The 27,550-nt window shown below is 41.7% G+C and overlaps 1 protein-coding gene across 1 annotated transcript; it reads right to left on the bottom strand.

Moving 5' to 3' along the window:
- Positions 1–1,578: 1,578 nt before the first annotated feature.
- On the bottom strand, positions 1,579–24,071 carry YBX1 (Y-box binding protein 1). Its single transcript, XM_079778320.1, has 8 exons — positions 23,754–24,071; positions 22,994–23,057; positions 10,645–10,678; positions 8,509–8,598; positions 7,898–8,200; positions 7,307–7,389; positions 2,746–3,014; positions 1,579–1,957 (listed from the first exon to the last, which is right to left on the bottom strand). The coding sequence occupies exons 1-7, from the start codon at positions 23,917–23,919 to the stop codon at positions 2,780–2,782; spliced, it is 975 nt and encodes a 324-aa protein (XP_079634446.1). The 5' UTR covers positions 23,920–24,071; the 3' UTR covers positions 1,579–1,957; positions 2,746–2,779.
- Positions 24,072–27,550: the final 3,479 nt, after the last annotated feature.

Raw genomic sequence — 27,550 nt, 5'->3', positions numbered from 1 at the left:
TCCTGCAATCTCCATTTGCAGGAAATGCCCTATACAGGTGTGCCATCTTTAATCTTTTATACCATGTTTTTACTGTACCTTTTCTTACCATTGCCTATGCAAGTATGTCAAACTCACAGCCCGCTGGCTGGAGTTTGGCATGACATGGTTGGCCTATAGCATTCTGTACAGGTTTGTAGCTTGCAGCAGTAGGCAAACCACCGAAGTTTGAGTCAGATGTTCACAGGATAGTTACCTAACAATGCACTTCTCAGAACACATGTGTAGATAGCGACACATTCCTGTACATCTCTAAGAACCATCAAAAAGGTTCTTTTGAATTTACCAAACTGTTTGAATCAATAGGTGAATTGCCTTAGTTGGTGTGTCTGTTGGTTGCGCACTGTCTTGTGCAGCAAAAGGTTGTGGGTTTAATCCCTGGTAGGGGTGTGCAAGAGGCAGCCAATAGATGTTTTTCTCCCTTTCTAAAAATCAATACAAAATCTTTTTTTTAAAAAAAATATATTTTATTGATTTTTTACAGAGAGGAAGAGAGAGGGATAGAGTTAGAAACATCGATGAGAGAGAATCATCGATGAGCTGCCTCTTGCACACCCCCTACTGGGGATGTGCCCGCAACCAAGGTACATGCCCTTGACCGGAATCGAACCTGGGACCTTTCAGTCCGCAGGCCGACACTCTATCCACTGAGCCAAACCGGTTTTGGCAATACAAAATCTTTAAAAAGATGATTGGACATCGTTCTCAACCTCCATGAACACAAAAACCTTTTAATGTGTTCAATACTTTTGCTTGCTTCCGAGATTCTGAAAATATTCTAGTCCTAAATACATTTCCGTGATATTGCCATTTATCTTTACAACCCTATACAACAAAAGGCTAATATGCAAATAGAACGGTGAAACAACCTAACCACCAGCCGATATGATGTTCACTGACCACCAGGAGGCATGCGCAGAACATGGCAGGCATCAGCTGCAGCAGGATGGAGCAGGCGAACGGGGGCGCCAAACCAAGGCAGGGCAGCGGTTGCTGTCATTGGGGAGAGCATCTGGTGGTTATTGAAAATTCTTTGCTTCCACGTGCTGAGGTTCCACCAGGTACTCAAGGCCAGCACCAGCCCCAATTGCTCTGCGCTATCAACAGGTGCAAGCAGGGTCAGCACCATCAGCGTGCGGGAGTGGGCTGCTGGCAGACAGGGGGCCGTGGCAGGAGGGGCAGAGAATGGGCCAAGACTTGGCCCTTTGCCTACCGCAGCCTCACGCCCCACAGTTCCTTTCAAGGTGCACAACTTTGTGCACTGAGCCCCTAATCTCTACTATAAAAAGCCAGTGGTCCTTCCTAACGCTGTAACTCCCAAACAACCTGTCACCAGGAGGTGCACTGATGGGTCCGGTGGTGGCGGGAGGGACTCTGGTCTTGCGTGATTTTGCTCGCTGGGCCTCGTCACTCAATAATAGATTATATATTTTATGAAAATTTCCCAGAGCATAATCTATTTTCAGACAGGTTTAAGTTAAGGGTCCTACTAAGGACTATAAACCAAAATAAAACATGACAGACAGTTACACAAAGACAATTATTTAAGACCTTTATTAACAGGTGCTTGCAGTTTGTTGACTTTTTTGAAAAAATCAAGCTGTAAACTTTTATTACAAATTAAAAATGAGGTTCTTAAAAATCTCAACTTGACCAGATATGAAACAATTTAAAAACCTTTAAAGGTGTATTGAGAAAAACCAGGCTTTTTTTTTTTTTCTTAAAAAACACGTTTGTCATTACCAAAAAGAGACGTCTTTAGATAAAAATAATAAAAACCCCATGCTGCATAGATAATGCAGATAGTTCTAGTTATCTGGTCAACGGGCAAAAAGCAAGCACTTAAGGTCTTCAGCTCCAATCTTTTGTTCATTTCTTATTGCTGGAATTTCGTATTTCTTCTTGTTGGATGACTAAACTGTAAAAGAAAAAAATAATAAAAGACATTATCTTGGTAATTCACTGCAATGTTATTTCAATATACCAAATGCTCCAGGTCACATCGACTAAGTAGGGATGTGACCTGGAGGAGTCCACATAAATCAAACTGGTTTATTCTAGGACAGTGATTCACAACAGGGGTGGACACTGCTACAACAACACTGTTGCTTGCAGGTTTCTGGATGACCTTTGCCACCCAAAAAATAGCATAGAGGGACAAAACCAAAAAGCATCACTGGCTAAAAAACGCTAATTCCAGCTAGGCCGGTGTAGCTCAGTGAGATTAACATCATCCCATGCACCAAGGGGGCGTACAGGAGGCAGATCAGTGTTTCTGTCTCATCACTGATGGTTCTTTCCCCCCCCCTCCCAAATCAATAAAAATATATTTAAAAAAAGTTAATTCCAGAGCCAACAAGCCTCCCGGTATCAAGTAAAAAAGAATATCGTACTTTTGAAATTGATTAATATGTTAAGGTTACCACTTTCTCCAAAGAGACTATATTGGCCATCATTATCTAGGTTATTAATTTTAGTAGCTACCCCATTTTTTTTTTTTTTTGAAAATGCAGAATAACACAAGGTAACTAACATACTTCTTAGGGCAAGGTTATCAAAACTTTCTCAACTGGTGAAATCACAGAATACATTCAGAAAAGTTTGAAAAAGCCCTGATTATTCAAGATACAAACTGAAATAGGCTTTTCTCTTGCATAAACGAACTCATGACTGCTCAGAGGCTAGAGGTTATTTAGGGTAAATTACCCGGATGATGGTAAAGATGGTAAGCCGGCATTTTTTACTCAGCCCCGCCCTGCTCAGCCTCGGGAGCGGACGAATTCTCAGCTGGTGGATCGGCTGCTTTTGTCTCTTTGCCATCTTGTGGTTTAGGGTTTTCTGGGCGTCTGCGTCGGTAATTGAAGTTGCGGCGGTACCGACGTTGAGGTGGCTGCTGACCTTGGGTCTCATCTCCTTGATTTTCCTTATCTTCTTCATTGCCGTCCTCTCTAGGCTGTCTTTGGCGAGGAGGGCCCCTGGAATGAACATTGTGCAAACTTGCAATGATGAAACCTTATTTCTTTAACCACCCACTAGCGTTAACACCATTTTCTGGTTCTTTCTGTTTATCAAGTGGTCTGCAAGCAATTTAGCAAAAACAAAAGAGCAAATTTATATTTCCCAAACTGAGGGATGACTTGGTACAAGATCTTGGGAGTGTAAATTGGAAGGAAGATGAGTCTTTAAAACTGGATTTTGGACAAGCAAACTTTTACCAACAGCATAATCTATTACAAAATTAACCATGAAATGACTAACACTTGATGTCATTTTATAACATTTTTAAATAGGCTTTATAGTAACAAAGTTTGGGAACAAGTGCTACTTAACCTTTATAGATGAACACTGGCTTAAAAGGCAGGAAATCAAATTTAAAGAAAAGATGCCCTCTTCATGTAAATGAAAGTATAGTCCCTGGGGAAATGAATGAGATACCACTTCATACTCACTAGGATGGTCATAATCAAAAGGTAGAAAAATAATCAGGGTTGGTGAGGATGTGGAAAAATTAAGTTAAACCAAAGTGTCTATCAACTGATCAATGAACAAAATGTGATATATATAGAATAGAATGTAATTTGGCCATAAAAAGGAATGCTATGACATGGATGAACCTTAAAAATAGGATAAGTGAAAGCCAGGTTAAAAGAACAAAAGCCACATTATATAATTCCATTTATATGAAATGTACAAAATAGACAAATCCAGAGACAGAAAATAGATTAGTGCGAGCCAGGGGTTAGGGTAGAGGGGAATTGACGAATGCTTTATTGGAAGGTGATGAAAAATGCCTGGAATTAGGATACTGGTAATGGCTGCATAACTTGGTGAACATGTTAAAAAAAAAAACCACCACTGAGCAACACACTTAAAAAACAAACAAACCAACAAACCCCCACAAAGTTCAAGTGTTACATTGCAGCAATTATCCTCAACGGTCTAAAATTAAAGATATCAGCACCACAAACAATATCAGGACAAGACACAATTCAAGACAAGACACTATGATTTATTTTGCTGGTGATCATAAACATTGACAACAGTGATGTTTTCTTGGCCCCTCCTCAATACTTGGCATTGATACTCACAGCACCCCCTCAAGTCTAAGGAACACCAAGATTGGAATCATGTCTTTTTATATGTTCTGATAATCATGGACTCTAATTCCCTATTTAGATCTCTACATTCCATTTTTCACCTGTAAAGCCCCCAATCTACTTCTTCCAACCAGAGCCTTCTGAAACCCTTTACCCACACTTTCTTTTATTTTAATCCTTACCTAATTTTTTAATCCTTCCATTGATTTTTAGAGAGTGGAAGAGAGAGGGAAATACTGATGTGAGAAAAACACATCAATTGGTTGCCTCCTGCATGTGCCCTGGGCCAGGGAGAAGCCTGCAACTGAGGTATGTGCCGCCCTTGACTGGACTAGACCCTGGGACCCTTTGGTCCACAGACCGATACTCTATCCACTGAGCCAAACCGGCTAGAGCCCCACACTTTTTCCTAAGAACTCATGGTCTTTAGCAAAATTGCTGTGGCTTTCTCCTTGCAGCCTTTAAATGGTGGCTGTCTCATCCCACCACCATGACTTCTAAATCCATTCTCCCCATTTCTTTCTAAAACCCCAAGGCTTCAAATGTCATGTTAGGCACATTCCATTTACTATCCTTCCCTGTTGTAGTTATGACAGACCCCAAAAGCCTGGGCTTTTACTCTTTACCACCCATCATTTTCTATTTTTGTCTTAATTTCAAGCCTTCCAATCTCCAATCATTCCTTCTTATTTTATCCCTTCTTGTTCTCCCATACTTTATTTCCGCTAGGACCTAACCTATACATAATCTGATCACCCATGTTCCCAACTCTTCCTGAATCTTTTTCTTTTATCTATCCAATACAAAGCCCACCATTAATCATTATAACCAATCCCAACCCTAGTATCTTCATTTGGATAAACAAATGCTGGACAAATCAAACTCTCTGCCCAGTCTGAGCCTGTTCTTCAAAATGGCTCAAAAAACACAACCATGCTGGTGGCCCCACTTTAAATAACGGTCCTCTTCTACTGCATTTTTCAGTCTACAAATATGCTCTGATTTCTCATAAGCAAAAATCCTTTATAACATATTTTCCTCATTGCCACGTCATTTGTCCTCTTTTCAGCAAAACTCCTGCTATACTCATCTCGGATTTCTTTCAATTTGCTCTTGAACATACACCAATCAAGATTTCATCCTATGTATATGTCATATGCCAATCATTTTGGGAAAAAAAATCCTGGTTAAACAGTTTGGGAAGCGCTGCATTCATTAAGAGTCATTATAAACTTTAAGGCAATTATGTGTCAACATAGCAATTATCTAGTACTCCCAACTAGTCTATCCATTCAAGTAAGACTAAGTCAACTTAAACCAAAAGGCAGACAGTAAAACCAAAGCACTTATCCTAGCCAGTGTGGCTCAGTTGGTTGGAGGATTGTCCCATACACCAAAAGTAGTGAGTTCAATCCCCAGAAGGGGGCGTGTGAGGCAGCTGACTGGATTTCCCCCCCTTCCTGTCTCTAAAAACAAACAAACAAGACCCAAAACAAAAACAACTTAAGCACTCAACAAAAAATTCATATTCTATTTAAAAATAATATATTTTTTATTGATTTCAGAAGATAAGGGAGAGGGAGAGACAGAAACATCAATGATGAGAAAGAATCATTGATCAGCTGCCTCCTGCAGGCTCACACTGGAGATTGAGGCCAAAGGCCAGGCTTATGCCCTGACTGGGAACTGACTGTGACCTCCTGGTCTATAGGTTGATGCTCAACCACTGATTCACACCAGCTGGGCCATGTTCTATTTCTAAGGACCTCAATGAAACTAGGCAGCTCTATAGTGTTACATAAAAGGTAAATCAAGGTTTCTGAGGGGGGGGAGGGGGGGAGAGAAGGATTCTGTTGTTGGATCATCCATGGATGTAGTGGATAGATTATTGAGAGCCTCTTTTAGACCAACTTTAAAAACATTTATCACTATTTAAATAAAAAATGACATTGTGATATTTGTAATATAGTATTTCAAAAAGGTATCTATCCCTAGGTTTAAAATAGTTTGAACTGTAGTTCAAGATCAACAAAGACCAACAATCAGTATCAAAACAATCCTCGCCTTAGCTCGTTTGGCTCAGTGGACAGATCGTGGGTCTGTGGACTGAAGGGTCCCTGATTCGATTAGTCAAGGGCACATGCCCAAGTTGCAGGCTCCATTCCCAGTGGGGGGCATGCAGGAGGCAGCAGATCAATGATTCTCTCTCACTGATGTTTCTATCTCTCTCTATCCCCTTCTCTCTGAAATCAATATTAAAAAACAAACAAAAAACAGTCCTCCCAATCTACCTCCAACATGTAGGATGAGGCTAATGCAATCTTCCAGTGGCATGAGAATTAGAAATCTCAAATTTTAATGAACAGCTGTAACTCCAGGTCCATTTTCATTAATGAAAAACTCAAGACAGGGCAATGATCAATAAAAGAAAACATACATTATATATAGACACTGGCTATTACAAAGCTCTCACTGCACATTTATAGGTGGTATAATCGCAACTGGATTCCATAATTCCTAAATTTTATCGAGTGCTCCATCTTTGGTAAAATACACAAAAACTCCTATTCAGAAACCTCCCTTCCTGTGAAGTCACAAGATATTCTGAAGACTTCTATATTGTATTTTGGGTATTTTTATAGTAAGAAACTTGTTTCTTAAAACTTATTTTGGCATCTACAGTTAAGGCTGGTATGTAAATGATCATCATTTAGGAGGAGTAATTATTAATGTATAGTTTGATTCTTGAGTAGACTGTTAGTTTAGAAATCACATCTGGAGACTCTGATTACATTTTGCCATTTTGGGGTGACTAACAAAAGTATATACCTAAAATGAGAAATGATTAATGGAAAATTAGGCTACCTTCAGATACTGCTCATGTTTGAAAGGTAATGCTCACCTTTACCCTTCTCCCTCCCAAAGGTCCTAAAGACATAATAATGCAAAAACACACACAAAACAACCCTGAATAAGCAGACCCTATCTATGCAAATTGTTTTTAACCAGAGCCAGCAAAAAGGATGTAAGGAACACATTCTCAAAGATAACTGACTGACTTCAGGTTTATCTTCAGGCATCTGACAAATGCAAATGTGAAGTGTTAACAGAAAAATGATTCTGCCGATTCTTAAAATATGCTCGGGGAAAATTTTAAATACAAACCATACCTGCGGAATCGTGGTCTATAGCCCCGATACATATTCTGTCTCACTGGTCTGCCTTGTTCTCCTGCACCCTGGTTGTCAGCACCCTGAAAAGACAACGGAAATCAAGCCAACTGGATCAGTAATGGAGTAAAAGCCTAACAAGACAAATCCAAAGTTTGAATACAGGGATTAAAAAGAAATAAAACCATCTAGTAATTGTGATTATGCTATAAGTTAGTTATTAATCCTGTTGGTTCTTATTAGGAGTTAAAAGTGCTTCTCATTATGATTATATAGAGAATATACCAAGAAAATGCTCATAATGCAGTCCTATCAAGTTATCACATAGTGTTGATCCTTTTATCTTTTTTAAGTTAATCCTCACCCGAGGATATTTTCCCATTGATTTTTTTAGAGAGTGGAAGGGAGGGAAGGAGGGCTAGTGAGTGAGCAACAGTCTCAATGTGAGAGACATGGATTGGTTGCCTCCAGCATGCAGCCTGATCAGCCTAGGGACCAAACGTGCAACCTAGGTATATGCCCTTGACCAGAAATCAAACCTATGACCCTTTGGTTAGAGGGCTGACCCTTTTACTTTTTGGCATAACTTACCTCCATCACTTCTCCCTGTACAGGAGGGTTGGAATACTGTGGTCGACGCCCATAGGGTCTCCGCATGTAGTAAGGTGGGAACCGTCGCCTGCGATAGGGCCGGCGCTGTTGGCCCTGGCCTTCGGGAGCACTCTCTGATCCCTCATTCTTTTCCCCACTCTCACTATTCTGGTAATTCTGCTGGTAATTGCGTGGAGGACCCCTGCGACGTGGATAGCGTCTATAATGGTTACGGTCTGCTGCATATTTACTGCCTTGTACTGGAACTCCACCAGGGCCTGTAACATTTGCTGCCTCCGCACCCTACAAAAAGCCATAATATATTGACAGTGACAACAGAAGTAAGTACACTAAATAACATTTACATAAAACAAATAAAAAAATAAAAGGGTCTGTGGCCAGGGGTGCATAGAAATGATTAAGTATTAGTTCCTCACTGTTCTGATGAGATTGCCCTCTAACTGCAGCCAGCACATACATTAGGCTTGATGCACCTGTGTTCATGTGGTCACCTGACCCATCCATCCACATTAGAGCCACCATCCTAACGGATGAGATCTCCAAAATATTTCCACACTGAAGTCAAACCTTTACACAAAAAGCATCCTCACCTTTTCTCCTTCAACAACATCAAACTCCACAGTCTCTCCATCTCCTACACTGCGAAGGTACTTCCTGGGGTTATTCTTCTTTATGGCAGTCTAGTAATATCACATTCCAAAAATAGATTAACAGGGGAGAATAACGTGCTTTTTCATTTAAAATGTACCAGAGTCAATATTATTTTAGCTTTAAATTAGCTTTAAATAAGACCAAACCACCAATAAATTTACAAAAACAGGGACCAATACTACCCCCAACCTCAACCAAAATACTCCAGTCTTACAATGTCCCAGCATTTTACCACTATTTTCCAAACTAAAACATGTAGTTTTAATACTCAAGAAACAATATATATACATATAATATTTAAATGCTTTTAGCAAAAGCATTGTTACTTTGAACAAAATGAGGATATCAATCTATCCCCCAAAGACTGCACTTAATAGTAGAAGCTAGCCCACACAGGGCCAGTTTAGATGACAGGCGAGTTTAGTTTTGCATGCTTCAAAGCTGACCAAACCAACTTTGTCCCTGTGTTACCATATCAAACTCAATTACAAATATCAACCAAAATCCCTTCCAACCTGTGATAATACTTTCACATTTACTTTTTCTCTAAACTGCTATGACAAAATAAAAGGGGGAAGAATAGCACCTCACATTTGTGGGTAATACTTCTATAAAGTTCTTTCACACATTATCTATTCACTCTCATAATGACAAATGATATATTATCATTCCTTTTTTTTATTATTTTTTTTACAGATAAAACAGGCTTTTAAAAGGTTAGGTGACTTGCCCAAGGTCACACAGATAATAAGTGGCAGAGTGTAGACTTTTCTAAATCCAGGTCTTGGGACCCCAAATCCCATGTTAATTCAACTACATCACAGCGATACCATTACAGGATCACTCATGCGTTTCCATTCCAAAGGAGGCAGGACAACCAACAATCTGAAGCCAATTAATCTAAGTTGCCCAGAACTGCAGTCTCCTTGATAGTACATCACTAAGACCTGAGCAGCCAAAGTCCCAAGAAACAAGTCAATGTTGAAGCCACTTCCAAAATAAAAAGGAGAGCATATTTGGTGACATTTGTGGGTCAGTACAAGTGGGTGACACTCATTCAGCCAAAAACTTGATCTCATCTGTCATCTAAACTGTCACATAGTTTTCAAATCTTTCATATTTAACCAATTCTAAATTACTTGCAGTCATAGGGGATAGCAGAAGCATGGACAATTAAAACCCCCAAACTCTTTCAGTCAGCATCTTCAATCCCTCCCCAACCCCGTTAGTGTTTCTAACAAATCTTGCTGTTTTTTTGTTCCTAAGTCTGCATATTCCTTTGAACAGGCAGAACACCCATGAGGATATTCAAATCCAATGGAATATTTGATATAATGTATGGGATATTATATTGAGATATTAGTATTCACAGGGTAGTGGCTTAACAATGAAGTCTTTAATGCTCAAGTATTCGCCAAAATATTTTCCTTAAATGGTACCTGAGAAAGTTCAGCATGTAGAACCTACTGTTAGTTCTTTCATCTCAAAACGCTAAAGTCAACTAAAAATTATTTGAGTGCTTACCAACTTTGCCATACTGCCTCTTCATTTAGCCTTAAACTAGCGAGGATTTAAAAAAATCCCAAGCCAGCCAAATTTCTCCAAAGGTAAAAACATATCTTACCCATTCAAAGTGCTTTAGAATGAGCAGAAGAACCAATGTTACTCTGCTAGTTTTCTAGCATTCATTTCAAGTTAATGCCGTACAGCTCTGTTCTACCTCTCCCATGATTACTGTAATCTGTCCTTACCATAGTTAAACCTAATAGCATTTGAAAACATCTTTAAGTTTAGATTAATGGAGGTGTGGTTTTTTTTTGCTTATCTAAAATTAAGATTTAAAAACTTAGTGTAATGACTTGAGTGATTCTATTTTAAAAAGCTGTAACTATTAACAATATAACAATTTGAAACACCTATCTTAATTAAGTAAACTGCCAATATGTCTCAATGAATAGATTTAAGCATCCTATCACTCTTCCTGTGGGAATTAAAGGAATTAGTTGAGAAGACACCCTCCCCTTTCCTCTCAAAAGCCTTGAGTCAGAAGCATAAATATCCACACAAGCACCCACCTGGTGTACAAATACATCTTCCTTGGTGTCATTCCTGCAAGAAAGAGAACCAAGTTGAATTAAGTTAAAAATGGAATACATTTCATGATGCCTTTTATGCATTTCCCCCTATTTTCCTATTATTAGAGATTTTGGGCTGCCAACCAGCCATTAGAAAATTTAAAAATGAAACAAAACAATAAAAACAAAACTAGCAAGCCACTGTGATTTCTGCTTTAAAGACTAAGCAACTGCCAACAGTTGTTAACCTCACCACCTGTAGGAAGGATAAAACAGTCTTAAGAAACCAAAGGGTGACCTACTAAGCCATTAATTAATTAGGAGGATAGCAGTGACTAGAAACATCTACTGCCACTCCTTATCCTACTAAGCATTACCAATGTTCCAGCACACCCCATTCTTACCTCTAGTGCATGGTTCCTTCCATTACTAGCTTCCTTCTTTCTCACTTAACTCTCAATCATTTCCTCTTCACCATTTCCTATTCCTAACTCTCTTTGAGGTCATAAAAATGACCACTAAAAACGCCATAGATGTACAACACTAGGAGGGAATCCTAACGTCAACATGTAGTATAGGTGTTGATAATGTGTCCATGTGAACGCACCAACTTTGGTTCTAGTGTAGGACTTTGTGCATGTGTGGGCATGTGGTATACAGGAACTCTGCTCAATACTGTCATGACTTAAATAAAGTTTTGACTTTTTAAAAAACCACCCACCACAATTAAGTACAAACACAGACACCACCAATATCCACATCATTCATGTGGTAAGCATTACACTGGAGAACTAAGCAGGTAAAGATGAATAAAACTTTCCACTAGCACACACAACCCCTTCTAACCTATTAGGCATCATTTTACATCAATCATTAGTCTAGTCAAGCTACTGATAAGTAGTTTTCCACTATATTTGCTTCAGGACTTTAAGTAAATTCAATGCAAACTGAGTTCAAACTGGCTGGAGCATAAGCGATATAGCTGTGTGGGAGGTTAAGAATAAGAGCTGAAAATAGTCATACAGGTAGAGAAGCCAGTAAAACCTCTTAGGTAGAGGAATGTGGCATGATACAATTATTACATAATAGAGGCTGGGTGCATGAATTTGTGCACGAGTGAGGTCCCTTGGTCTGGCTGGCCATCTCTCCCAGTCCTGATCAGCCCTATTAGGACACGCTGGCTGGGGAGAGGGACAGCGGGAGGTTGGCTGTGGGAGTGCACTGACCATCTGCCCCCTGGTGGCCAGTGCATGCATGTCGTAGCTACCGGCCAGTAGTCCAGTCATAATGGTCACTTAGGCTTTTATATATATAGATTAAAATCTAGTGGCTAATATGGAAAATTTGAGGTGTCCATTTAAAAGCTACTTCAGAAATCTAGAAGAGGAATGGGCTAAGGGTCTGTATGTTAACTGTATTTGATATGTCTTGCAGTAAAATGGGAAAAACTTTGCGGATAAATGGATGTTAGAAGTGAGAAGTGGAGAATTATGTGCATTTTTAGGTTGGGGTTAAGGTAGTGATATCATGAGCAAGAACCACCACTGGAGGTGAAACATTCCTAGACTGTTGTGTTCTCCCACCTTCTTCATTCTGTTAGTAAGCCAGAGTGTGAGGGCTCAACAGTAGTTCTATTATTTAATGTCAAAGAAACAAAGGTTAAAATGAACTAGATTGACTGGCTTATTGACTATGGGGCTCCTGGCTGATCCATAGTGCAAAGCATACACCTAAGAACCCACATAACCTGGAATATCATTAACATGAGGACATTTAACAGGACAGCTTTAATGCCCATCTACAAAGTTTCATAACCACCACTAATTAGTTTTCAAGACCAACATGATGGCAGGGGCTGGAATGTCCGGTCTCGGCAGGCCATTTGGGCTGGCTCTTCCAAGGCATTGGGGTGAGTTAAATGTCTGACCAAATACAGCAGGCTAACCTTTAAGTTGACAATTTTGTATGGCCTGTGAATGATGTTATTAACATCCAAATGGCCCTTGGCAGAAAAAAGATTCTCCACCCCTGCTGTAAGGGGACAAAAAATTGGTAGAAATTTAGAATATTAGAGAAAAATTAGGGAAGGTGGGGGAAGTCTGTAAGAGTGATTCTCAATGAGGGCAGTATTGGCCACCAAAAGGCATTTAAAGTTGTTCCAGAGACAGGGGGCACTATTTGCATCATGGGTTGAAGGGTGTCAGGCTTGCTGGATGACTAGGTAAAAACTATGTCCTACTCGACTTTCTTGTAAGCAAATGTATAATGTATTTGATTTCTGAATCTAGCATTTTTTTTCCTGTTCTAATATGCATTAAAATTTACTAAATAGGCAACTTCCATGGAGAGGGATTTTTAAAATTAATAATGCTGCTAGTGTATCTGGGCAACCAATATAGTGCTTTTAAAAATATATATTTTATTGATTTTTTTACAGAGAGGAAGGGAGAGGGAGAGAGTGTTAGAAACATCAGCTGCCTCCTGCACACCCCCTACTGGGGATGTGCCCACAACCAAGGTACATACCTTTGACCGGAATCGAACCTGGGACCCTTGAGTCCGCAGGCCGACGCTCTATCCACTGAGCCAAACCGGTTAGGGCCAGTGCTCTTTTTATCAATCCATATTTGTAGTAGCACTGACTGTTCACCATGCCTTCTAAAGAAGTTGCAAATAGTTATTTATATCAAAACATTATACACTGTAATAAAAAGAAATAAACTTATCTGCCCTAGCTGGTTTGGCTTAGTTGACAGAGCATAAGCCTACGGACTGAAGGGTCCGGGTTCGATTCCGGTCAAGGGCATGTACCTAGGTTGCAGACTCCTCCCTGGGCCAGGCCCTGGTCCAGGCGTGTACAGGAGGCAACTAAACTCTCACATCGATGTTTCTGTCTTTCCCTCTCTCTAAAAATCAATGGAAAAATATCCTCAAGTGAGGATTAACAACAACAAAAAAAGTAGTTTATCTATGAATTTTATTTCAGGGTTATAGAAAGAATATTAGAAAATGTTCCTAAACTACTTATCTAGTTAGGACAATCTTCTTAAAAACAGTACAAGGAGGCTCTCTGCTCCTCCTGTTCAACAGACAGCTGCAACTTGAGACATGATGGTGAAGGTCAGAGCAAATGGATTTGGCTGTATTGGGCATGTGGTCACCAGGGCTGCTTTTAACTCTGGCAAAGTAGATATTGTTGCCATCAATGACCCCTTCATTGACCTCAACTAGTCTACATGTTCAGTATGATTCTACCTATAGCAACTTCAAAGGCACAGGCTAAGAACACAAAACTTGTCATCAATGCAAAGTCCATCTCAATCTCCATCTTCCAGGAATGAGATGAGATCCTGCCAACATCAAATGAGGTGATGCTGGTGCTGGATATGTTGTGAAGTTCACTAGTGTCTTCACCACCATGGAGAAGGCTGGAGCCAAGAAGGTCATCATTGCTGTCCCTTCTGCAAATGCCATGTTTGGGATGGGTGTGAACCATACAAGTAATGACAACTCCCTCAGTCCACGCCGTCACAGCCACCCAGATCATCCCTGAGTTGAATGGGAAGCTCATTGGAAAGGCCTTCCGTGCCCCTATCCCCAATGTGTTGTGAATCTGACCTGCCACCTGAAGAAAGGTACCAAATACAAAGACATCAGGAGGTGAAGTAGGCATCAGAAGCCCCTTCATCCTGTGCTATCCTAAGAAGCAGGCCAACTCCTGCAACTTAACAGCGACACCAATTCTTCCACCTTTGATGCTGGGGCTGGCACTGATTCCTTTGTCAAGCTCATTTCCTGGTATGACAATGAACTGGGCTACTGCAAAAGGGTGGTGAACCTTATGGTCTACATGGCCTCCAAGGAGTAAGAGGCCCTTGGCTATTGGGGAGTCCTTGCCCCAAATCGATCCAACAGAGAATCTCCTGACCACCAGTTTCCATCCCAGACCTCCTGAAGAAGGGAAGGAGCTTAGAGAGCCCTACCTTGTCATGCACTAGCAATAAAGTTCTCTGGACCCAAGCAAAAAAAGCACAAGATCACCATCTCCTAGAAAACAGTTGGACCCCTACACCTGCAGCTTCCACACCCCGGGATTCAGCCAACCAGGGTGCATGCGGAAAGGGGGTTTCGGGAAAGAAGAGTCACTGATGTATGCTATGTATAGCATTTACTTTCATTCTGATAAATGCATCATTTGGTGATTTTGTCATGCAACCAGAGTGCCTTTACACAAACCTAGACTACAAACCTGTACAAGATGTTACTGTAGGCAACTATAAACACAATGGTGTTTGTGTATCTAAACAGAAAGGACACCATAAAATACAGTATAAAAGATAAAAATGGTATGCCGGTATATGGCACTGACCATGAATGGAGCCTGTAGGACTGGAAGTTGCTCTGGGTGAGTCAGTGAATTAAGTGAATGAATGTGAAGGCCTAGGGCAGTGGTCAGCAAACTGCGGCTTGCGAGCCCTGGTTTGCCACTCTGTTGACTAATGAGTTTGACAACCACTGCGTAAGGCATTACCCTTACCCAGAGGTTTTGACTTCAGGTTAAAGACATTAGTACATTATTAAAATGTTTTTTAAGTGTTTTTCCCTAAGGCAGTGGTCGGCAAACTCATTAGTCAACAGAGCGGCACTGGCCTAGGGCATTACTTTCCGTTACTTAGACTTTTATAACAACACTTAGCTTAAAACATAAAAATTGTATAGCTGCACAAAAAAATATTTTCTTCATCTAATTACACGGTAAGTTTTTAAAATGTTCTTGTTAAAAAACAACAACCAAGACATAAACACACACATTAGCTTAGGCCCAACACAGGGTCAGGATCAACATTAGGGTCCTTCCACCTCCACATCTGTCCCACTGGGAGGTCCTTCAGGGGAAATCACTGCATGGAGCTGTCATCTCGTATAACAATGCCTTCTTCAAGGAATGCCTTCTGGAGTACCTGCTCAATCGAAGCTCTAGTGTGTCACTCGTCAGAAACTTGTCTGTAGTTTCTTTTTTTCATCATAGAATTGTTGTATGCAGATAATGCACCATGAACATTACTCTATTAAGGAAAATCTTTTGATGTTGGGGGGTGGGTCCCATATTTTCAAACTTCTATTTTTTATTTTTTTCTATATTGTACAGCCCCCTTCAGTGCTCACAGCCCAAGGGTAAGGAGGCTGGGCAATGGTTTGAGGCTGCAACTTCCTCTGGCATGGGTCCACTATGAGAGGCCCACAGGGAAGGGCCCCCCATAAATCATGACCATGCATTTTTCAAACTTTTAAACAAGCTTGTTGAGGTCTGCAAAAGCTCCTGCTAAACGCTTCACAGTGAATTTTCTTGGGGGCAGGGCAGCTGTCTCAGTTTTCTTTTCTCCGGACTCTCTAGCTTCAACAACTCATTAGTCATTTTCTAAGGAATCATAATTTAAGAGTTCCTCGATGCCATCCTCATCCATACCCAGGTTAAAAGTTGTTTGCTATTTCAACCAGTCTTGATTTTTGCAACCTTTGAGCTCAGTTACAGTAAGCATTAGGACTTGAGTATCCTCAGGATTTTGGGGTGTGTGTGTGTCTTGAAACCAATACAGGTTGACAAATGATGCCATGTCAAGAAACACAGCACTCATTTATTATGTTAGCCTACTAGGTAAGAATTATAGTAGAGCTCCCCTTCATCCAGTTTGAAAATATTAAATGGAAAATTCCAGAAAGAAACAATCCCTAAGTTTAAAATCACATGACTTTCTGAGTGGTGTGATCAAATCTTATCTCGAGGAACTTGGGACTATATTCCCCATAGACATGGGTGGGGTGGGGAGAGGGAACTATTTCATCAAGACCAAAGTGGATTTGATTTTAGAAGGAAATTTGACAGCAACAAATTCAGTTTTTAGCCAAGATAGAATACTATGGTTTAGATGCAGTAAATAAATCTAGCTGCAACTTGTTAAATGACTACCCAGAAATTCCGCACTGCTAACAGGGAAGACTTTTAGCCCTCATTCTACTATTAATAGCTGTGTAACCTTGAAAAGCTGTCTCCTCCTCACTGGATCTTTTTCACCTGCAAAATGGGAAAACTAAACCAGATAGATACATAACAGCTTACATTACTACGGGTTTAAGTTCCAGATACTTTGCCAAGTGCTTTATCTGTATCATTCAATCCTGAGGTAGGTGCTATTATTAACTCCCCATTCTACAAATCAGGAAAATGAAGCATCTGCTCACAGTAAAATTTTGAGTCCACAAGTCTTGGTCTTTACTATGTTGAGAACTCAATAAAGGATCAGTTCAGAAATCTTTATATTTTAGCTTTAGAGGTAGATTACTGTATATTGGTGTCTCCCAATTTTTAGCAAGAATGACGACAACAAGCACCCCTAATACATCATCTGCAGTACGCAAAGTTATTCCACGTGTTTAGACCAGGGCTCTGCTACACCCCTCCCCCAACCCTTACCATTCAATCCAATGCAGCAGCTGAATTACCAATTATGGTTTTCTACATATTATATATTACATTAAGTCATACTAATCAGATGAGGCATGAGAGAGGGCAGGCAGAATATAGAGGACAGTGGTTGAGAGCTCCTCACTAGGACCACTGAAAACCAAGGCTGGAATGGTGGCTATTCTATCCCTAACTACATGATCTTGGGCAAGTTGCTTTATTTATAAAGTGGGGACTTTATACCTATTTAATGTTAGATAATTATCACTTTTTAAAAACCTAACCAAGGCCACACTATATAATCAAACCTAAGCTCCTCCATACTGCTGCCAATTGAAATAATCTTAACTTGCATTCTGGGTTCTAGAACTGCTGTCCAACAGAATTAAAATACAAGCCAAATACTGCATCTAAGTTTGTTTTCTAGTAGCTATAATAAAAGCAGGCAAATTAATCTTATCATTTCAACACATATAATCAACATAAAAAATTGATGTTACATTTCTCTTTTCATACTAAGTCTTTACAACCGGATATGTATTTTATACTTATTACTACTGTATTTTGTACTTATTGTTACTATTCCAACAGTGTCATTCTATAGATCACACATCAGTCATCCTATTCTCCTGCAGAGCAAATGTACTCCGCTTATTTTATTAATAAAGACATTATTTACTACTGAAAATTTTTACTGAAAAAACAAAAAAAAACCCACAAAAACTAAAAAACAAACAAACACAAAACACAAAAAACAAAAACATTGTTGGCAGGTTGTTTTCAACCTATCTAGAAATAGTATAGTATTGTCAATTCAGTAAATTAGAACACAGTATGACTTCAAGAGAAAAAAAAAAAAAAGGAACCACACAGATAGCAAGAGGCTGAAGGAAAAGGAAGAGCGCAGCCGCTTGGCTCAGTGGTTGAGATCGACCTATGAACCAGGAGGTCACGTTTCGATTCCCTGTCAGGGTATAAGCCTGGGTTGCGGGCTCGATCCCCAGCGTGGGGTGTGCAAGAGGCAGATGATCAATGATTTTCGCTCATCATTGATATTTATAACATCACTCCTTCTCCCTTCCTCTGTGAAATTAATAAAAATGTATTTAAAAAAATAAGCAAACAAAAAGGAAGAAATCCTGCTGGGATTAAAAAAAAACACCCAAAAAACATAAGTCTCTTTAATAGTTCCTAATGTAGCACAACGTAAAAACATGTAGCCAGCACTAAATTTCTATACTATTAAATCTACCCAGATTTAAAATAATTTTAAGATATCCTAAAAATTTCAGGAAACATTTTTTTTTTTTTACAAACCACAGGATTGGTTTAAACAAGACCTACCATAGAAGCTTATCTAGCCATAATGAAATGCTCTTATTGAAGATTACCACACCAAGCCAATTTTAACAGCCTAATTTGTCCAACTGCATAAATTAATTTATAGCCCTTTGGTTACACAAACTCCAGGATTTATCATCTACAGGGTGTTCCCCCAAAATGGAAACACACTTTGAATACCATTATTAATTCCAATGAGTTAAATCTGAAAGGAAACATCCAATTGAGCTATCAACTGTTAAAGGTGCTTCCAAGGGCTGAGATTTGAAGGGTGGGAGACTCGGCAATTAACATTCCCTACTAGGAAAGCCGAAAGTGAATACATTACTTGTCTATGCTAGATTTTACATATCAGCGACTTGGTGAACACTGCAAGATTTCTGGTCTTCATTCAGATCAGTGGCTAACATAAACCAGCATCTAAATCAATCCTAAAGTGCTCTATATTCAAGTCATTGCCATAAGAGCCCAGCTCTAAGTCATGTTTTAAGACATAACTTGGGAACTACTTAAATATATTATTATGCCTCCCCTGTCCCCAAATCTATTCCTTTTAAGAACCATATAGTATTTAAGGCTTTGTGGGGTCACAGACGCTATTGCATGTTTTAAAAAACCCTTTAAAAAGGTAAAACCCGCCGAAACCGGTTTGGCTCAGTGGATAGAGCGTCGGCCTGCGGACTGAAAGGTCCCAGGTTCGATTCCTGGTCAAGGGCCTGTACATTGGTTGCGGGCACATCCCCGGTAGGGGGTGTGCAGGAGGCAGCTGGTCGATGTTTCTCTCTCATCGATGTTTCTAGCTCTCTATCCTTCACCCTTCCTCTCTGTAAAAAATCAATAAAAATATTTTTAAAAAATTATAAAAAGGTAAAACCCCATTCTTAGCTCAGCCATACAAAATCAACAAAACAAGATTCAGAAGTGAAATTAAGGCCTGATGTTCTCTCCTTTAATTCCTTAATTGTCTCCCAATATTAACTATTAAGCAAGTCCTTTAATTTGTAAAGCAAATCTGTAGGCTCAACTGGTACTGTTATAGCAATTCTTAATTACATGAAACAGGCAGTGAAAAGTAGAGCTTTTCAAATGAGGACTAGTAGTCAGCACACAGGAGCTCCAGTGACATGCTAGACATCATTTAGCTTATTGAAAGACTAAATAGCTAAGAATAGCCACCCTAAGAAATTATCTGTAACTATGTGAACAACCACCAAATTGATGACTAGAGATAGAACAGTCAGTGAACACTCACTCCCAAACTCGAGTCAGAAAATCCAGTTCAAATCCCAGCTCTGCCAATTGCTAGCTAGTCTCATCCTGGGACAAATTTACTCTGTGCCTTAGAATGGTACTTGTATCTCAAAGGCTTGCAGATTACATAGATTGGTTCATTTAAGGCATTTAAATAACGGTAAGTATTTGATAAACATTACTTGTACTTATTGTGTGAAGGAAGTCACCTTTACACACATGAAATCACCAAAAAGGGACACCCACATTCCCCCACCCCTGCCAAGAGCTATCCCTCTTTACAAAAATACTGTACTTAGTCCTAACTGAGTGTTGTTTCTTAGCTCATGGGTAATACATTCAAATGCATACACAAAAGCCAGACAGGAAGGGAAATCGGTGTCTTCTACTGAACTGGTTGAATTTCAATATAACAGTATGCCTCATTTAAATGTGATAATAATATTCATAGCCAGAAGAACTTTTTATTTGCCTGGGACTATAGGCCCTAAAGGTAAAATTCTCGATATTTTCGGTGCTAACTCCTGAATTTTAAATGACAGAAATTAATCACATTTCTTTTTAAGACACTGTATTGTCCAGCCTGGCCAACATTGATCCATGAACCAGGTCATGGTTCTATCCAAGGTCAGGGCACATGCCCAGGTTGTGGGCTTGATCCCCAGCAGGGAGTATGCAGGAAGCAGTTGGTCAATGATTCTCATTCTTGATGTTTCTACCTCTCTCACTCTGAAATCAATAAAAAATTACCCGGGAGAACAGAAGAGTATTCCTATTCTGGTCATTATAAAAGATACATGTCCCATTGAAAATTTTTACTTATTCATGCCAACCTTTTATGAGTTTGGTAAACATGGATCAATCCACAACAGCTAGAAGCAAAGGACAAAACCAGGTTTCTAATTTAAAAAAGCAGAGATTCAAATCCTGAAACCACTGACCCATGTGGTATCCTTCTAATGTCGCCTTTAACAGTTTTGAGTCAAGTTTTTCATAGTAAAATTTAAAAATTAAAAATAAGGGGGGAGGGTAAACAAGACCCTATTGGTCACATTTTCTAATTATCTTTTGCAGACTCAGTATACAAACAAAATGAATTTCTCAGAAAAACTAGATGAAAAGGCAGTGCCCCCGCCCTCCCCAACCCCACGTCTCCAGGTGGCTCTACATACTTAACCAACTGTTAGCCTCAAGAACTTTAGTTCTTTGAGACATACATTTTCCCCTAATCAAGGCAAACCTCTCCTGGATTTAGCCGCAGTCAGATTGTAGAGTGTCTTATTCAAGTCTCAGAATCATTGAAACAACTAATTTAGAAATATAAAGCACATTTGAGCCAGTTAATTTGACAGAATAGTTGAGGTTTGGACATTCCAAACAAAGGATCATCAAAAACCAATTTACATTTAACTTGCCCTGGAGGATGACCAATTGTGTTGATTGCAAGTCAGAACAGAAATATTCAAGCAATGGCATCTCATCAAACAAAAATTTAGAAATGTAAAGAACTACTCTTTCATCTTGAATATCAATTATTCACTTCAAAAAGATTATAACCTATATCCACTTAACAAAATACAGCCAAACAGAAGGCACATGCTACAATTTTAAAAGCACACACAAACTACAATCTACAGGGAAAGGGCTGCAAATTACAGTCCCTTCTACTGTGCACACCAGTGATAGCCTTTGATTATATTGGGTCAAGGTTAAAAAGCAGTTTTTCAAGGTATTACCCACAAGCCATAATCCCTTGGCATTCTTATTAAAAATGTACCCTAGACCCAGAGAATCCAAGGCTGGGTAGGAAGAGTGCAGGAATATGTACTCTTCCAAAGTAAGCACACAAATTCAAAAATCACTGTTAAAGGTTATTAAGATGGAAATACTAACTGAAATGCTAGTAAGTTAAGAGATCAATCAACTAAAAAGTGGTCAATTATAAGCACCAAAGTATTCCCTTCCTTGCTCACTGGTAACCCAATATCAAAAAACTGATGAAAAAATGTAGCCTTGGCCTGTCGCAGGAAGGCAGACAGTGTAAGAACAGACGGAAAATTCCTAAAGATTTTGGAACAAAATATTTCCCCACAACTGCAAACGTGGAAAGCAGACCATCAATACTTACAATTTCTTTTGCTCTCCCCAACAATACTTTTATGGTTGAGTAATGAATGGTTTTTCATCAGCCAATTATGTCTGTCTTTAAACTTGATCTTGCCCATTTGGTTTTCTGCAGTGTTGTCCATTTCACAAGCATTCGGTTATTACTTCTCGTGTTCTTTTAAACCTCTAGTTGTTTAATGCCTTCTAAAGTAAGGATTTAAGAAAATGCTGAGACGACTGTATGGTGTCACTACTGAGACTACTATGTAAGATGCTGAGCCTACTACTAGCACGCAGGGTGCACTACACCCATGTAACTAACTGCACTACTAGCCTTGGCAGCCATCTTGAAAATGATGCCTCGCTCACAAGGGAGACCGTGAAAGAGCACTGAGCAAACTGCACCTTACCACCACGGTTGCTACAACCAATCCTAAGCATTATTCCCGAAGATGCAGTCTGTACCCCTTGCCTTCAAATACAAAGAAAGCTGTTAGTATGGACTAAGGCCTCTCTGATTATTAAAGCTACAAGCAAAGCTTTAATAAAACTGATCTAATAGATATGATTTGGGGACAAAGGAGTAGAAGAAATAATTATTGAGGAAGGCAAGAGCCATTTTATTCCAGATGTTACTTACTCTATGAACAAATGAAAACGGCTCTTGTTGTCAAAGCAGTCCTAAAATAAAATTCATCGAAGGCATTCAAACAGTGTATGTTGAAACGTTAAACAAAGGCACTACAACCTTAGTCAATTTGATGACCAGACCTCACATAATTGAATTGTTAAATCCTGTTACCTCCAAAGGTTAACCAGTTGTAATAACCTATATACTAATCAATGGGTCACAGTTTCAAACACCAATTTCAGTAACGTATAAAACAATAAGCATAAAAACGTGGTGGGCCGGAGTCTTAACAGAATGACATAGATCTTAGTTTCATCAGTTTGCCCTGTCAGGAGATGGATCACTCATTCCACTTGCCTTTAAGTTAACTTCAGATTAATATTTGTTGCAAAACAAAGACAATCTTTAGATCCACTAATCCCTTCAGTCCTAAAGGAAAACAGAAATCCACTCACACACCAGAGGCAGCAACCTACGTACGCATGCTTCAACAATCCCAAATTCGCAAAGCCTGCAGCTTGGAGCAGCGAGTGCAAGCGGTAGGATGGTCAGCTCACCTGTTGATGAAACCATATCCGTTCCTTACATTGAACCATTTTACTGTTCCCAAAACCTTCGTTGCTGGAGGAGGAAAAAAACCACGATTACCAGACACCCTTTTTTTAAAAAACCGCCACGCTTCAGCATCCGGTCCCTCGGGCGCTTCCCGGTGGCGGCCCGAGGCCACCTGACAGCCTTTCTCTTTATCTTTAGAGCCGGCTCCGGAGCCGCGATCCGAGGCCCTCGGCGCCTCCGCGGTCCACGTGGGTGAGCTCGAGGACGGCACCGAGAGGGGCGCGGGCCCCGACAGGGTGCGCACGGAGGCAGCGGGCGGGGGCTGCGGGGCGCGGAGCACGTGAGGAAAGGGGAAGCCGCCCAGCCCACTTCGGCCTGCGTAGGCGGCGCGCCGCGCCCTCAGGGTACACGCGGAAGGGAACGGGTGGGGGACGGAACAACGGCACGCGGGCCCCGGCGCACGCGGCCCACGGGGAGGGAGGGACCCCGCCGCACACGCGGTCGGTGGCGCGCGGCCGCCTGGGGGGAGGGGCGCACGGCCGCGGGGTCCAGGGGCGCAGGAGGCGGTGCGCGCGCGCGCCTGCCGGGCACGCGGACCGGGCGGGCCTGCGTCCGCGAGGGCGCAGGCCTGGGGGAGGGGCGGCCGCGCGTCACCGAGTTGGTCCCCGCCGGTCGCGCGCCCGCCGGCTCGCCCCGCTTCGGGTAACGGTTCCGCCGCCAGGCTCTCCTACGGCCCCACCCCTGTTCCCTTCCGGCTCTCACCGATGACCTTCTTGTCCCCGCCGGCAGGCGCCGCCGATGTGAGGCCGCCCGGGCCGCCGCTCCCTGCGCCGCTGCCCGTGGTGCCGGGCTTGGTGTCGGCAGCGCTGAGGGTGGGGGCGGCGGGGGGGGCGGCGGGCGGCTGCTGGGTTTCGGCCTCGCTGCTCATGGTTGCGGTGATGGTGACTGGGGCCGGCTGTGGCAGCTGCGGCTCCTCCCGGGGTGTGATGGTAACTAGGCCGGCGGCGGCGGTGGGGCTGCTCAGGGCTCTCTGGGGTCCGCTCTCCGCTCCCGCTACCGATCGAACTAGCGAGAATGGCGGGACGGGCGGGATATGCCCTGCGATCGACCCGCCCTAAGCATCGTTCACTGGTCAGGAGTGCTGTCAATCTGGCCACCTGACCCCAAGTCCTGACTTGTATTGGCTAATACTTCATTACTCCTCCACGTTCATTGGCTCTTAGGCGGCTAATTCTGCCGACCTACAACCGTTCCTGCCTCCGCCGCCGCCATAGAGACCGGAACTAGAATTAGAGTCTCCACGAGAACCATAGAGTACCCGAGAGGACGGGCAGAGGGAACTTGACTTTCACGAGGCTGTAGCATGGGCGGGCGGGCTACACGTCCGCGGTGGTGTCCTGGCCTGAAGAAAGGCACGGCCAAACGCCTGAGCCGGAAACACCCGGCCATCGAAGGGCTTGGAAGGGTGCTCGTCGATACCTTAGCCCCAGGTAGAGAGAAGGCCTCCCACCCTCCCTGCTCGGAATACGGTCCTGGTGACCTCAGACCATTACTGCGAATAGAGCCGTCTTCTACAATGGCCGTGTCCTCGCGGCACAGCCGAGGGGTCCTGAAACAGACTTAAATATATGCATTAGCAATCACCTTGGAGGGACCACGCGGGCTCTCATGCGGTCCCTGCTCGGTATATTTAGGGCGCAGGGCGGAGGCATATTCCAGGAGTACCTGCTTTCCCATCCATCTTACCAAAAAGCACATAAGGACTGTCTTGTTAAGTATTCACGTCTTTTTGATTTGGCCACGAATCAGATTTAACTTCGTCTATTGAGCAAACTAGGAATTTTTCTTGCATTTTGTCCTTACACCAGCCACGTGAAATAGGGGTTACTATCTGTGTTTCACAATTGATTTATAATTGAGGTTGCCACATGCTGTAAGCTGAAATCCTCCACCTTCATTCCTTATTAAGCGTCTATGATCTTCTGGGGGTGGACTAGTTCGCCAGTTTCTGCCTTCTTAAATTCAGTCTAGGATGAAGGTAGAAATTTAAACACCCAACACTCCAGTGCTGCAAAAGCACAAAACATTTTGGGAGTGAAGTGGAGAAGGTGGAATGCCGATTCCAGGCACATGGAGGTTTTAGGTAAGGCCCACAGGCAAGATGGGTCTGAGAAAATGCAAGTACAGCTGTCCAATAAAACTAGAAGACACTGGGTTATAGAGGTAGGCAGGGTCAAATTAGGGATATTTTATTGGAAATTTATCCTAGAGCAATAGTGACAAGGGTAATTTAGAGTTGTAAGTAGGGAGTGACATAATTTTTTTTTTTAAATGGCTGCTGAGTGGAGAATGGGTTGTAGAAGGGCAGAACTGGAAGTAGGGAAAACAGGCAGGCCTGTCAATTCCACTTTCTAAAAGCCTCCCTGTATCAGTCCTAAGAATCTTTGATCTCTTAATTTCTACTGCTACTACTCTACTGTAGGCCATCATCATCTATTGCTTAGAGCAAAAGTAGGCAAACTTTCTGCAAGGGCCAGATAATAAATATTTTAAGCTTTGCAGGCCAGACAATCCTCTCTCAGCTACTCAGCTTTAGAGCCTGAAAGTAGCCATAGCCAATCAGTAAACAAATCTGTGATTAAAGAAAAACTTTATTTATGGACATTATTATTTGGATTTCGTATAATTTTTACAACACAAAATATTCTTTAGATTTTATCAGCTAAACATTTAAAAACTACTCTTATCTCGAGCCATTGAAAAATAGGGAGTGACCCTCTCCCTTCCTCTCTGAAATATATAAAAATATATTTTAAAAAGGCCCTGACTGGTTTGGCTCAGTGGATAGAGCGTTGGCCTGCTGACTGAAGGGTCCCGGGTTCGAATCCGGTCAAGGGCATGTACCTTGGTTGCGGGCACATCCCCAGTGGGGGGCGTGCAGGAGGCGGCTGATGGATGTTTCTCATCATAGATGTTTCTAATTATCCCTCTCCCTCTCTGTAAAAAATCAGTAAAGATATATTTTTTAAAAAAATATATATATCCTACCTTATAATAGACAAATATGCAAATTGACCGCACCTTTGCTACGCCCACCCACCAAGCCACACCCATCAACCAATCAGGACGAGTATGCAAATTACCCCCAACAAAGATGGCGGCTAATTTGCATATCAAGACAGCGTAGAAAGAAGCCAAGAGATGCTGAAGGGAGCAAAGCTGTGGAGAAGCAAGCAAGCCGGGAGGAGGAGAAGGGAGGAGCGGAGGCAGGACCGGGGGAGAAGGCGGACCGGAGGACAAGGGAGGAGCGGAGGCGGGGCCGGGGGAGAAGGAAGGAGAGCGGGGCGGGCTGGCGGAGAAGGCGGGCCGGGGGACAAGGGAGGAGCAGAGGCGGGGCGGGGTAGAGTGCAGCAGGAAACCCTATTGCAGGATTTTTCCTGCAACGGGAACGCTAGTATATATATAAAAGGAAAAATAGTGAGATAGATGGCCTGCCCCCTGGCATAGAGCACTGCTGTGACCTCCTGGCCACTCTCTCTCTTACTCTAATATTCCCCACCACAACACCCAGAGTGTTCTTTAGAAAACATCTATTTGATTATGACAGTCTTATTTAAAAATCTATCAAAATTCCTTAATATGGTTTATAGGACCGCCCAGGACTTCTCTAAATTTGCCTCCCACTCTTTCACATTCCTCGTCCAACCTTCCAAGTGATCATTTAGCCATTGCTTCCTTTGGATTATCACTTATTTCCCTCTACTTGTAACACTCTGCCTTCTCCCTTCTTTTCCTTTGCCTGCTTAACTGTTCATCCTTTAGGACTTGTCTCAAATGTCACTAGGTTAAGAGACCCTCCTATCCTAACACTTCTTAAACAAAGATTTAATACTAATTAAATCTTCCCAGCCAGACTATGAATTCCTTTAGCATCTAGCATAATACCGGAGACAGAGTATCTTAATAAATTTGTTAAATGAATGAGATAGTGTAGAAAGTGGATTGGAGAATGAGGTACTGGCAGCAGAGAGGTCATCTGCAGCTGTGCCAATATTCCAGATGAAAAAGGCTTGCAGCAACAATGTGTATGGAGAGAAGTAGGTGGAGTCTAGAGTTGCTATTCCTCTATTTCAGCTCTAGGTGACCTTTGACTGCTAAAAAAAAAGTTTCCTCAAAAGGCAGTTCTGCCGAAGCCGGTTTGGCTCAGTGGATAGAGTGTCGGCCTGCGGACTCAAGGGTCCCGGGTTGATTCCGGTCAAGGGCATGTACCTTGGTTGCGGGCACATCCCCAGTGGGGGGTGTGCAAGAGGCAGCTGATCGATGTTTCTCTCTCATCGATGTTTCTAACTCTCTGTCCCTCTCTCTTCCTCTCTGTAAAAAATCAATAAAATATATTTAAAAAAAAAAAAAGGCAGTTCTGCCAACACTGAGGACATTTAAAGGTGTGCCCTATAGGCTTGAGAGTTTTCCCAAAGTGGAGTTACAAAGACAGAACAATTGCAGCAGCACCTCTGAGAATACGTGAACAACCTTCCCTATATAACAGGTTTGAAGAGATG

The sequence above is a fragment of the Cnephaeus nilssonii genome (genome assembly GCF_951640355.1).
Source record: "Cnephaeus nilssonii genome assembly, chromosome: 7".
NCBI lineage: Eukaryota > Metazoa > Chordata > Mammalia > Chiroptera > Vespertilionidae > Cnephaeus > Cnephaeus nilssonii.
Note: the sequence above shows the minus strand (reverse complement) of the source record. Positions and strands in the feature narration are given on the sequence as shown.